This window comes from Apodemus sylvaticus, chromosome 14, assembly GCF_947179515.1.
Source record: "Apodemus sylvaticus chromosome 14, mApoSyl1.1, whole genome shotgun sequence".
Taxonomy (NCBI): Eukaryota; Metazoa; Chordata; class Mammalia; order Rodentia; family Muridae; genus Apodemus; species Apodemus sylvaticus.
The window spans coordinates 24609922-24622022 of NC_067485.1; the positions used below are offsets into that span (position 1 = coordinate 24609922).

The following is a 12101-nucleotide window of genomic DNA, read 5'->3' on the forward strand; positions in this document are numbered from 1 at the left end:
GCTGGTAATGTATGCTCTCTCCATTTTCTTTTTGGAGGCACTCAGGGCTATGAGTTTTCCTCTTAGCACTGCTTTCATTGTGTCCCATAGGTTTGGGTATGTTGTGTTTTCATTTTCATTGTGTTCTAAAAAGTCTTTAATTTCTTTCTTTATTTCTTCCTTGACCAAGGTATCATTGAGTAGAATATTGTTCAGTTTCCACGTGTATGTGGGTTTTCTGTTATTTTTGTTGTTATTGAAGATCACTTTTACTCCATAGTGATCTGATAGGAGGCATGGGATTAGTTCGATCTTCTTATATTTGTTGAGGTCTGCCTTGTGTCCAATTATATGGTCGATTTTGGAGAAGGTACCATGAGGTGCTGAGAAAAAGGTATATTCTTTTGCTTTAGGGTGAAATGTTCTATAAATATCAGTCAAATCCAATTGGTCCAAAGCTTCAATTAGTTTTACTGTGTCCCTGTTTAGTTTCTGTTTTCCAGATCGGTCCATTGAGGAAAGTGGAGTGTTGAAGTCCCCCACAATTATTGTGTTAGGTGCAATGTGTGCTTTGAGCTTTAGTAAAGCTTCTTTTACGAATGAGGGTGCCCTTGCATTTGGCGCATAGATGTTCAGAATTGAAAGTTCTTCTTGGTGGATTTTTCCTTTGACCAGAAAGAAATGTCCTTCTGTGTCTCTTTTGATGACTTTAGGTTGAAAGTCAATTTTATCTGATATTAGAATGGCTACTCCTGCTCGTTTCCTGTGGCCATTGGCTTGTAAGATTGTCTTCCAGCCTTTTACTCTAAGGTAGTTTTTATCTTTGACACTGAGGTGTGTCTCCTGTATACAGCAAAGTGTAGGGTCCTGTTTCCTTATCCAGTCTGTTAGTCTATGTCTTTTTATTGGGGAATTGAGATCATTGATGTTAAGAGATATTAGGGAATAGTGATTATTACTTCCTGTCATTTTTGATGTTCTTTTTATATTTGAGTGGTTATCTTCTTTTGGGTTTGATGAAGGAAGGTAACTATCTAGCTTTTTCCAGGGTGTAGTTTCCCTCCTTGTATTGGAGTTTTCCTCCTATTATTCTTTGCAGAGCTGGGTTTGTGGAAAGATATTGTGTAAATTTGGTTTTGTCATGGAATATCTTGGTTTCTCCATCTATGGTGAATGAGAGTTTTGCTGGGTATAGTAGTCTTGGCTGACATTTGTGTTCTCTTAGAGTCTGCATGAGATCTGCCCAGGATCTTCTAGCTTCCATGGTCTCTGGTGAGAAGTCTGGTGTGATTCTGATAGGTCTTCCTTTATATGTTACTTGGCCTTTCTCTCTTACTGCCTTTAATATTCTTTCTTTGTTTAGTGCATTTGGGGTTTTGATTATTACGTCACGAGAGGTATTTCTGCTCAGGTCCAGTCTGTTTGGAGTTCTGTAGGCTTCTTGTATATTCATAGGCATCTCTCTCTTTAAGTTAGGAAAGTTTTCTTCCATAATTTTGTTGAAGATATTTGCTGGCCTCTTCTGTTGTAAATCTTGACTCTCATCTATACCTATAATCCTTAGGTTTGGTCTTCTCATTGTATCCTGGATTTCCTGGATGTTCTGGGATACAAGCTTTTTGCATTTTGCATTTTCTTTGACAGTTGAGTCAATGGTTTCTATGGTATCTTCGGCATCTGAGATTCTTTCTTCCATCTCTTATATTCTGTTGTTTATATTTGCATCTATGGCCCCTGATTTCTTCTCAAGGTTTTCTATCTCCAAAGTTGTTTCCCTTTGTGATTTCTTAGTTGTTTCTACTTCTGTTTTTAGGTCCAGGATGGTTTTGCTCAGTTCCATCATTTGTTTGTCTGTGTTTTCCTGTATTTCTTTAAGAGATTTTTGTGTTTCCTCTTTCATGACTTCTGCCTGTTGACTCAAGTTCTCCTGCATTTCTTTAAGTTTTTTTTTTTTTTTTTTTGCCTTTCTTCTTTATTGGCTTCTATCTCTTGGGCCTTATTCTCCTGCATTTCTTTAAGTGTTTTTTGTGTTTCCATTAAACGGGTTTCTAGCTTACTCATGTTCCCCTGTATTGCTTTAAGAGATTCATTCACGTCCTTTTTGTGTTCTTCTAGCAGCATCATGAACAGTGATTTTAAATCCAAATCTTGTTTCTCTGGTGTGTTGGCATAACCAGGACTTGCTGATGTTGGAGAGTTTGGTTCAGATGCTGCCATATTGCCTAGATTTCTGTTAGTAGCGTTCCTGCGTTTGCCCTTTGCCATCTTGTTCTCTGGAGCTAATTGGTCTTGACTCCGGCTGGTGTTTCAGCCTCCTGAGAGGCTCTAGGGCTATTTCTGCAACACTGGAGGGCAGGGTTTCCCCTGTTGCTGATTGCTGATGTGCTTTCCTCCTCTTGGGTGCCCTTGCAGCCCTAGTGTTCTTTGCCCCAGATTGTGTCTGTGAGCCTGGAGGTGCCCGTTTGCTCCTTCAGGGATTGCTGAGGCTGTATGCTGCAGGGACCTTTTCTGCGTGCTGATCTCTCTGCTGGGCAGCAGAACTCCCAACCGGGTTGGTGCACACAAGGCTAGCCTAGCTGCTCAGGCCCTGAGTCTAGGCAAAAGCCTGGCAGGCCAATGTCAAGCAAAGTTCCCCTCAGCTATGGGTGTTAATTGGGTGTGTCAGGTGGCTAGGATGGTGGCCTGCGCGAGTTCCCTGAGAGTGCTGGGAGAGTCAGCACACAGATGGCCCAACGAGCAGCCCAGGGCCTGGGGGCAGTCCAGGGCCTGACCATCTGAGACCCCTGCTATGTCCGCCTCGGGCTATGCCTGTTAGCTGGTTTGGTTTTGCCTGCTAGGTCTCTCTGGTTTCCCGTAGGAAAAATGGCGGTGGTGCACAAATGGGCCCGGATAAACAACCTCCTGGCCGGGTCGGCACACAGATGGCCCACCGAGCAGCCCAGGGCCTGGGGGCAGTCCAGGGCCTGACCGTCTGAGACCCCTGCTATGTCCGCCTTGGGCTATGCCTGTTAGCTCATTTGGTTTTGTCTGCTAGTCTCTCTGGCTTCCCGTAGGCAAAATGGCGGTGGTGCGCTCCTGCCCAGGCAAACAAGCTCCTGGCTGGGTCGGCACACAGATGGCCCACCGAGCAGCCCAGGACCTGGGGGCAGTCCAGGGCCTGACCGTCTGAGACCCCTGCTATGTCCGCCTAGGGCTATGCCTGTTAGCCGGTTTGGTTTTGCCTGCTAGGTCTCTCTGGCTTCCCGTAGGTAAAATGGCGGTGGTGCGCAAACGGCCCGGATAAACAACCTCCTGGCCGGGTCGGCACACAGATGGCCCACCGAGCAGCCCAGGGCCTGGGTGCAGGCCAACGCCAGTCGGGCTTAGACCCCCGTGATGTTGGTCTCGGGTTATATTTGCATACCTCAGTCTGATTTCTCTGGCGACCAAGAACCAATATGGAGCCCTCATAACTGACTGGCGGGAGGCAGAGTCCTGATGTGGCTTCTGTGTGGTGAAAGGCACCGTAAATCCGCCACTGCTCGCAGCCTGGCTGGCCAGCGATGGCCAGTGGTCGTGGGCGCCAGGTCTGCCTGGACCCTGTCCGCTTGGTTCTACTGCTGATGGCCCTTCCTCTGGACCAGCCGCTGCTGCTGCTGCTGCTGCTGCTGCTGCCAGTGCATGAATCTGTCCCGGTCTAATTAATTTTAAAGTTCCAAGCCATGACAGCTAGAGAGTACAAACCAAGAGAGGGTCATATTTGTTTTTGAGAGCTTTTTGTCTTGGGTCTTTTGCAGGGTCCATTACAAGACGTCCTGCCTTGAATCGTCTGTGTTCAAGCCTCTCCCCAGGGTCTTCGCTGTTGCCACCTGCCTCAGAGCCCCTTTTGTCCTGCAGTAGGTCTTGTAAGAAGTGTTCCTAGACCGGCTCGGGACTGTGAGGTTTGGAGAGATGAACGCTGAAGCCGGCACCCACCCCATGATGGCCTCCTTATATGTGGGCGATCTGCACTCGGACGTCACCGAAGCCTTGCTGTTTGAAAAGTTCAGCTCTATAGGGCCTGTTCTGTCCATCCGGATCTGCCGCGACTTGTTCACCCGCCGCTCCCTGGGTTATGGCTATGTCAACTTCCAGCTGCCAACTGATGCCGAGAGGGCCTTGGACACCATGAACTTTGAAGTGATTAAGGGAAGGCCAATCCGCATCATGTGGGCTCAGAGGGATCCCTCTGTGAGAAAGGCTGGTGTGGGAAATGTCTTCATCAAGAACCTGGACAAATCTATAGACAACCAGGCGCTGTACGACACTTTCTCTGCCTTTGGAAACATCATGTCCTGTAAGGTGGTTTGTGATGAGAAGGGCTCTAAGGGCTATGCCTTTGTCCACTTCGAGACCCAAGAGGCCGCCGACAAGGCCATCGAGATGCTGAACGGCAAGATCCTCAATGACCGCAAAGTGTTCGTGGGCAGATTCAAGTCTCAACAAGAGCGCGAAGCCGAGCTTGGTGCCAAAAAATTCACCAACGTTTACATCAAAAACTTTGGAGAAGAGGTGGATGATGGGGCGCTGAAAGAGCTCTTCGGCCAGTTTGGTAAGACCCTAAGTGTCAAGGTGATGAGAGACTCGAGTGGGAAGTCCAAAGGCTTTGGCTTTGTTAGTTACCAGAAACACGAAGACGCCAGCAAGGCTGTGGAAGAAATGAATGGAAAAGAAATGGGCGGGAAAGCCATCTTCGTAGGCCGTGCCCAGAAAAAAGTAGAACGCCAGGCCAAATTAAAACGGAAATTTGAGCAGCAGAAGCGGGAGAGGATCAATCGGTACCGGGGAGTGAATCTCTACGTGAAGAACTTGGATGACACCATTGATGATGAGAAATTGAGGAAAGAGTTTTCTCGTTTTGGAACAATCACCAGTGTGAAGGTAATGGTAGAAGGAAGAAGAAGCAAAGGGTTTGGCTTTGTCTGTTTCTCCTCTCCCGAAGAGGCAACCAAAGCTGTCATCGAAATGAATGGACAACTTGTGGGCTCCAAGCCACTGTATGTGGCCCTGGCCCAGGGGAAGGAAGAGCGGAAGGCTCACCTGACCAACCAGTATATGCAGCGTATGGCTGAGTTGAGAGCAGTTCCTGCAAACCCCTTCCAAAATGCCTTCCAGCCCGCAGCTGGGGGCTACTATGTGCCCGAAGTTCCACAGGCGCAGGGAAGACCTCCATACTACAGGCCTAACCAGTTAGCACAGAGGAGGCCTAATCCACGCTGGCAGCAAGCCTGGCGACCTCAAAGCTTCCAAGGAATGCCACTTGCTCCACAGCAGTCTGGGCCTCCTCCAGTTCTTCAACATCTGGCTCCAACTGGTAATGCTCCGGCCTCTCGTGGCCTTCCTACTACCACTCAGAGAGTCGGTTCTGAGCGTCCAGACCACTTTGGTGGGGCTGGTTTTGCCCAGCCAGGGCTGACTGACAGCTGCCAATCTGGAGGCGTCCCTATGGCTGTGCCAACCCTTGCACCTCCTGTTACAGTTGCTGCCACTGTTCCTGGGGCTGTGGCTACACACAAGGATGCCTCCAGTGTCCACAGCCCTCATCCTGCCATTCAGCCGCTTCAGGTCCCCCAGCCTGGGGTCCAAGTGCAGGGTCAGGAGCCCCTGACTGCCTCCATGCTGGCCGCGGTGCCCCCCGAGGAACAGAAGCAGATGCTGGGCCAGCGTTTGTTCCCACTGATCCAAATGATGCATTCAGACCTGGCTGCAAAAATTACTGGGATGCTGCTGGAACTCGACAACTCTGAGCTGCTGCACATGCTCGAGTCCCCCGAGTCCCTGCGGTCCAAGGTGGATGAAGCTGTGGAGGTCCTTAAGGCTTATGATGCCGAGAAAGAAGCTGCCCAGGAGGTGGGCGCTGCTGCTGCTACAACAAGAAAAAAAGAGCCAAAAGCCAAATCACCCCTCATGACATCCGGATAAGGTTTGAAGATGTCCTAGTTTGACCGTGGACCTCTATCTACACCTAGAACAAAATTGCAAATTCAATAGGTCATTTTGTACCAAAAGGTCAATTATGAAGTACCTAGAATTTTTTTCTTTTTTTCTTTGTTTTTGATTTTGTTTTTCCAGACAGGGTTTTGCTGTGTTTTTTTTTTTTTTATTCAAATTTATTATTATTATTTTTATTATTGAATCCACCTGCCTCTGCCTCCCAAGTGCTGGCATTAAAGGCATTCACAACCACTGCCCGACAGAATTTTTCAATTAAAAGAACAGTTCTGGGTTCTGTTGAGACTCCGATGACAACTTTTTTTTTCTACTTTTTTATTTTTGTTTTTTGTTTGTTTGTTTGTTTGTTTGTTTTTTGAGACAGGGTTTCTCTGTGTAGCCCTGGCTGTCCTGGAACTCACTCTGTAGACCAGAATGGCCTTGAACTCAGAAATCCTGCCTGCCTCTGTTTCCCAAGAGCTGGAATTAAAGACAGTAAACCCTTAAATAAGACAACCTTGAAATAAGATTGGCAGTCCCTGAAAAGAATGTAAAAATGGAACTGCAATTAATTCAACCATACCATTCCTGGGTATATGATTATAGATTTTGAGTCTATATCACAGAAATATTTGGGTACCATGGTTTTTGCACCATCGTTCATATTAGCTAAAATGTGAAGCCCCCTTAAATGTCAATTAACATACACAAATTTTAATCAGTCATAAAAAGAATAAAATTATGTTGTCTTTAAAAAAATGGATGGACCTGGAAATCATCATTTAAGGACAATAATTCTGACACAGTCTGCCATCTCCTTTCATGCATGAACCATACACACACACACACACACACACACACACACACATATATATATATATATATATATATATATATATATATACATCTATCTATCGATATCTATTTATCTACCTATAAGATGGTGGTTTTTACATATTAGCAAGTTTTATCTTGGATGTTAAAATCAGTAGTCCTACATGTTAAAGAAAATATTTGCAAGAAATCTTTTCATATTCCAGTTGTTGTCCTCCTTAGCCCCTCCCCCACACTTTATCCCATTCCTCCTCCCTCTTGTCTCCATGAGGGTGACTCCCCCCTCTACAAGACTTCCCCTTTCCATGGGCCCTCAAATCTCTCAAGGATTAATATCTCCCACTGAAGCCTGACCAGGCAACCCTCTGCTATATATGTGCTAGGGGCCTTGAACCAGCCTGTGTATGCTCCTGGTTGGTGGCTTAGTGTCTATGAACTCTCAGGAGTCTGGGTTAGTTGAGACTGCTAGTCTTCTGTAGGTTCACTCTCCCCTTCAATCCTATTTCAACCACAGAAGTCCCTGACTTCAGTCCAATGGTTGAGTGCAGCTATCTGCTTCTGTCTCAGTCAGCTGCTGGTAGGGGACAGCCTCTCAACAGCCATGCCAGGCTGCCATTTGAAAGCATATTATAGCATCAGTAATATCAGGATTGGAGCCTGAGCATGGAATAGATCCCAAGTTGGGCTTGTTATTGGTCTGCCTTTCCTTCAGTATCTTCTCCATTTCATCCCTGAAGTTCTTTAAGATAGGAACAATTCTGGGTCAAAAATTTTGACTCTGGATTAGTAATACTGTCCGTCCAGTTGATTTTATTTGGAATTCTGTAGGCGTCTTGTATGTTCATGGGCATATTTTTCTTTAAGCTAGGGAAGTTTTCTTCTATAATTTTGTTGAAGTTATTTACTGACCCTTTATGTTGGAAACTTCACTCTCTTCTATATTATCCTTAGGTTTGGTCTTCTCATTTCGTCCTGGATTTCTGGGATGTTTTGGTTTAGGAGCTTTTTGCTTTTTGCATTTTCTTTGTTGTGTCAATGGTTTCTATGGTATCTTCTGCACCTGAGATTCTCTCATCTATCTCTTGTATTCTGTTGGTAATGCTTACACCAATGGCTCCTGATCTCTTTCTAGGTTTTCTAACTTCAGGGTTGTCTCTTTGATTTCTTTATTGTTTCTATTTCCAGTTTTAGATCGTGGGTGGTTTTATTCATTTCCTTTGCTTGTTTGTGTTTTCCTGTAATTCTTTAAGGGATTTTGTGTTTCCTCTTTTGGGACTTCTACCTGTTTACCTGTGTTCTGTATTTTTTTTAAGGGAGTTATTTATGTCCTTCTTAAAATCCTCTATCATCTTGAGAAGTGATTTTTGAACCAAATCTTGCTTTTCCAGTGTGATGATGTATCCAGAACTTGCTATGGTGGAAAACTGGGTTCTGATGATACCAAATAACCTTGGTTTCTGTTGCTTCTGTTCTTACCCTTGCCTCCAGCCATCTCATTATCTCTAGTGCTACCTGCTCTCATTATATCTGACTTGAACCTGTCCTTCCAGTGATCCTGGTTGTATCAGGACTCCTCAGAGTCCAGTTGTCTCTGGGATCCTGTAATCCTGAGATCCTGGGTATGTCAGAGCTCCTGGGAGTCAAGGTGCCTCTGGGGCCCAGAGATCCTAGTGTGACCAAGCTCTGATGATCCTGTAATCCTGTAATCCTGTAATCCTGTAATCCTGTGATCCTGTAATCCTGGGATCCTGGGCCTGTTAGAGCACCAGGAAGTGGAGTTTCATATAGGTGTTGTGGGACTGGCTATGGAGTTCATGCCCAAGGAAAACCAGCCCAGACTGGGGGTACCCCTGCCACTGGCCAGGCGGGGATTCTGCATTCCTGGATTCTGCTGGTCCCAGTTATTCCTAGTGGTATTGGGACAGATGTTATATCCTCCTCACCTCTGATCCTGGGCATGTTAGAGTACCTGGGAATAGAGCATCCTCTGGGTCTTGAGTGACTGGCTACAGAGTTTGAGCCCAAGGCAAACTAGCCCAGACTGGAAGGTCCATTTTAGGACTTTCTAGCAGTGATAGTTGTGTTATATATTGATAATTTTTTTTTCTTTTTCAAGACAGGGTTTCTCTGTGTAACGCTGACTGTCCTTGGATTCACTCTGTAGACCAGGCTTCCCTTAAACTCAGAAATCTGCCTGCCTCTGCCTCCCAAGTGCAGAGATTAAAGGCGTGCGTCACCACTGCCAGGCAATATTTTGATTCTATTACAATCTGAAAGGATAATTACTATTATTTCTGAACCTTCAGTGTTTTCTATGGTATTTCTTTGTTTAGTTTATTTTAATGATCTTCTTTAGTTTCACTTTAACAAGTTATATGACCCTTTGGGAAACACATTTCAATAATAATAATTTCTGAATTTCAGACAGCAGCAATAAAGGACTATATCACAAAGCACTGGGTTTTAAAACATAAATGGGCCAGGCAGTGGTGGCACACACCTTTAATCCCAGCATTTGGGAGGCACAGGCAGGAGGATTTCTGAGTTTGAGGCCAGCCTGGTTAACAGAGTGAGTTCCAGGACAGCCAGGGCTATACAGAGAAACCCTGTCTCGAAAAACAAACAAACAAACACAAAACCAAACCATAAATGGAGTTGTTTGCACATGTTAGATCTTTGGGATCTGGGAAAGGAAAGACGGTGGTTCTAAGACAACAAGAATACATGAATTTATTGTAAACTGAGATATGAAGTGGAAATTTACAGTTCTTTTGAAAAGTCAGTTGTGTCAGATGGCATTTTGCTGGGGCAAACATGTGAAGGAGTAATTTCCTGAAGCAGATACAGGTAAAGGATGTTTTGCTAAAGCAGACATGTGATGCACTCTATCAGGCTGATTGGCAGAGTGATGCCAGCTGATACAGACTCAAATGGAGTTTTGCTAAGGCAGAGGGAAGGCCCATGGTGAGGGAAGGAATATGGAGGACACATTGATGTTTAGAGGGAATATAAATAGGACTCAACAGACAGTGAGATGAACTTGCTTGTAGAGCTAGCTGTGCAATGCTGTTTTGGTCTTCTGTCTTCACTGATCTTTGATTCCCTAAGAGATGCGGGGCAGAGAACTTTTCCTAGTGGTCTTGGTCAGTCATGTTGACTTGTGCCAATTAGGCTGCAACCTTGCTATTTCTGCTGATCATGCCACCACTGTTGATTCATGTTTACTGTCCGGACACTGCTGAACTGGACGCTGGTATATTCGTGAAGTATTTGAGAGTGGATCCAGCTGCCATCTCTAACCCCTGTGAACGGAATGGCTCCTTTCCTAACAATGCAGACTGGATTTGCTCCAAAGAACAATTTCTAAACAGACCCTCTTCTCCCTACCCTAATAATCGTTCTTTTCTACTATCTGTGGTGAGTGATGGGCTAGAAGTGTGGTTAAAGCACTTAAAAACCACTGTTAAAATTAAGGTTAAAAAAACTCTAAAACTACAGAGATAGGGTGACTACTATGATCCACCCCATTGTTATGCAGCAGGAGAGAGAGAAATAAAATGAGGAATGAGCAAAGTAGAAAAATTGTAAGTGTTTTGTCATTTAACCTTTGTTATGTTATATTTGATTTTCAACTATTTGAATAGTGGTGAAAATCAATTTACAAGCATGTACTCACATAGCAAATATATTCACAAAGGTTATAAATTTAATAGCACATCAAAGTTATTTTGCTACTCAAATAAAAGTGTACTCCACTTTCACTTAACAGTATGAAATCTGGAGAAATAATGATCTGGAAATACATAGAAAGTTACTACATTTTGAATACAATGTTATCATATACATACATACATAAATGATTCAGTATTGGAATACTTATCTGTATAATTCACCATCACATTGAGTTTTTTCCTGCTGTACTTGGTTAATATTTTACTTGTTTTTTTTATTAATAATACTAAGCTTTCATTAGAATTCAAGGGACAAAACCCAAGGAAGTTTTTTTTTTTTTTAATGATTACTGGATAGCCCATAAGACTGCACAGAAGTACACGTATATAAATATAGGGAAATGTTCATTCAGATAAAATACAAATAAAGAAGCCTTTTTTAAAATAATGATTTTCTCTTAGTGGGAGAGATTTTGTTAATAATATGGGAGGAGAAACATTGAAAAAGTTGATGTTCTTCCTCTCTCTTCTTATTCAGAGATTCTTTATTTTTTTTAATTTTTTTATTCGATATAATTTATTTACATTTCAAATGTTTTCCCTTTTCTAGCCCCCCACTCCCCGAAAGTCCCGTAAGCCCCCTTCTCTTCCCCTGTCCTCCCACCCACCCCTTCCCACTTCCCCGTTCTGGTTTTGCCGAATACTGTTTCACTGAGTCTTTCCAGAACCAGGGGCCACTCCTCCTTTCTTCTTGTACCTCATTTGATGTGTGGATTATGTTTTGGGTATTCCAGTTTTCTAGGTTAATATCTACTTATTAGTGAGTGCATACCATGATTCACCTTTTGAGTCTGGGTTACCTCACTTAGTATGATATTCTCTAGCTCCATCCATTTGCCTAAGAATTTCATGAATTCATTGTTTCTAATGGCTGAATAGTACTCCATTGTGTAGATATACCACATTTTTTGCATCCCCTCTTCTGTTGAGGGATACCTGGGTTCTTTCCAGCATCTGGCAATTATAAATAGGGCTGCTATGAACATAGTAGAGCATGTATCCTTATTACATGGTGGGGAGTCTTCTGGGTATATGCCCAGGAGTGGTATAGCAGGATCTTCTGGAAGTGAGGTGCCCAGTTTTCGGAGGAACCGCCAGACTGATTTCCAGAGTGGTTGTACCAATTTGCAACCCCACCAGCAGTGGAGGAGTGTTCCTCTTTCTCCACACCCTCTCCAACACCTGCTGTCTCCTGAATTTTTAATCTTAGCCATTCTGACTGGTGTAAGATGAAACCTTAGGGTTGTTTTGATTTGCATTTCCCTAATGACTAATGAAGTTGAGCATTTTTTAAGATGCTTCTCTGCCATCCGAAGTTCTTCAGGTGAGAATTCTTTATTTAACTCTGTACCCCATTTTTTAATAGGGTTGTTCGGTTTTCTGGAGTCTAACTTCTTGAGTTCTTTATATATATTGGATATTAGCCCTCTATCTGATGTAGGATTGGTGAAGATCTTTTCCCAATGTGTTGGTTGCCGATTTGTCCTCTTGATGGTGTTTTTCAGTATCCCTGACCTCAAGCAATACTACCGAGCAATAGTGTTAAAAACTGCATGGTATTGGTACAGTGACAGGCAGGAGGATCAATGGAACAGGATTGAAGATCCA

General features: G+C 44.0%; 1 protein-coding gene across 1 annotated transcript; it reads left to right on the top strand.

Moving 5' to 3' along the window:
* Window positions 1–3909: 3909 nt before the first annotated feature.
* LOC127665229 (polyadenylate-binding protein 4-like) lies at window positions 3910–5919 on the top strand. The gene has a single exon (XM_052157665.1). The coding sequence runs from the start codon at window positions 3910–3912 to the stop codon at window positions 5917–5919; it is 2010 nt and encodes a 669-aa protein (XP_052013625.1).
* The last annotated feature ends 6182 nt before the right edge of the window (window positions 5920–12101 follow it).

What these genes read in the sequence shown, in the direction of transcription:
- LOC127665229 (XM_052157665.1), top strand. Translation starts at nt 3,910, where the DNA reads ATGAACGCTGAAGCCGGCACCCACCCCATGATGGCCTCCTTATATGTG.